Source organism: Penaeus monodon, chromosome 30 (genome assembly GCF_015228065.2).
Source record: "Penaeus monodon isolate SGIC_2016 chromosome 30, NSTDA_Pmon_1, whole genome shotgun sequence".
NCBI classification, from domain to species: domain Eukaryota; kingdom Metazoa; phylum Arthropoda; class Malacostraca; order Decapoda; family Penaeidae; genus Penaeus; species Penaeus monodon.
The window spans coordinates 31,409,970-31,410,425 of NC_051415.1; the positions used below are offsets into that span (position 1 = coordinate 31,409,970).

A 456-nucleotide genomic window follows, 5' to 3' on the forward strand; every position below is an offset into this window, starting at 1 on the left:
ATTTATAATGAATAATAATGAAAGAAAAGGGCGACCAATGCCTTCAGGGGGGCTCTTATTCTTAACAAGGATATTCCAAAACCAAACAAAAGAAGCTCTTCTCTGAGAGCCGTCTACTCACCATCATTGACCTCCTCGGTAAGATGAGGGACATCCACTCTGTTATCGAATATATCAATATGTTGTAAATGGGCGGTCGCGGAATCTGCCAGGCCGTCTATGTCGCCTCGCCCATGGAGCAAGAGCGAGTCACGGCCCTGTTAGATAATCAGGTTATTAACATATTGATTCAAGACTAGAGTTATACATTTTTTTCAATGTGCGTTGCCAATTTACCGTAAAGACCCAGTGAAAAAAAAATAAGTAGACGAGATTAAGTCAGTTCCAAAAACGTCCTTAGATTAAACCACTGGTCATATTCTGAAAGAAATAACATTATATATGCATTTCATCTAA

General features: G+C 39.3%; 1 protein-coding gene across 1 annotated transcript in view; it reads right to left on the reverse strand.

The window, feature by feature from the left end:
• LOC119592711 (alpha-2-macroglobulin-like) overlaps nucleotides 1-456 on the reverse strand; it is a 6,449-nt gene that overhangs the window by 3,748 nt on the left and 2,245 nt on the right. The window contains exon 6 of the mRNA XM_037941646.1: nucleotides 122-257. Within this exon, the coding sequence (XP_037797574.1) occupies nucleotides 122-257 (136 nt within the window). The remainder of the gene's footprint in view (nucleotides 1-121; nucleotides 258-456) is intronic.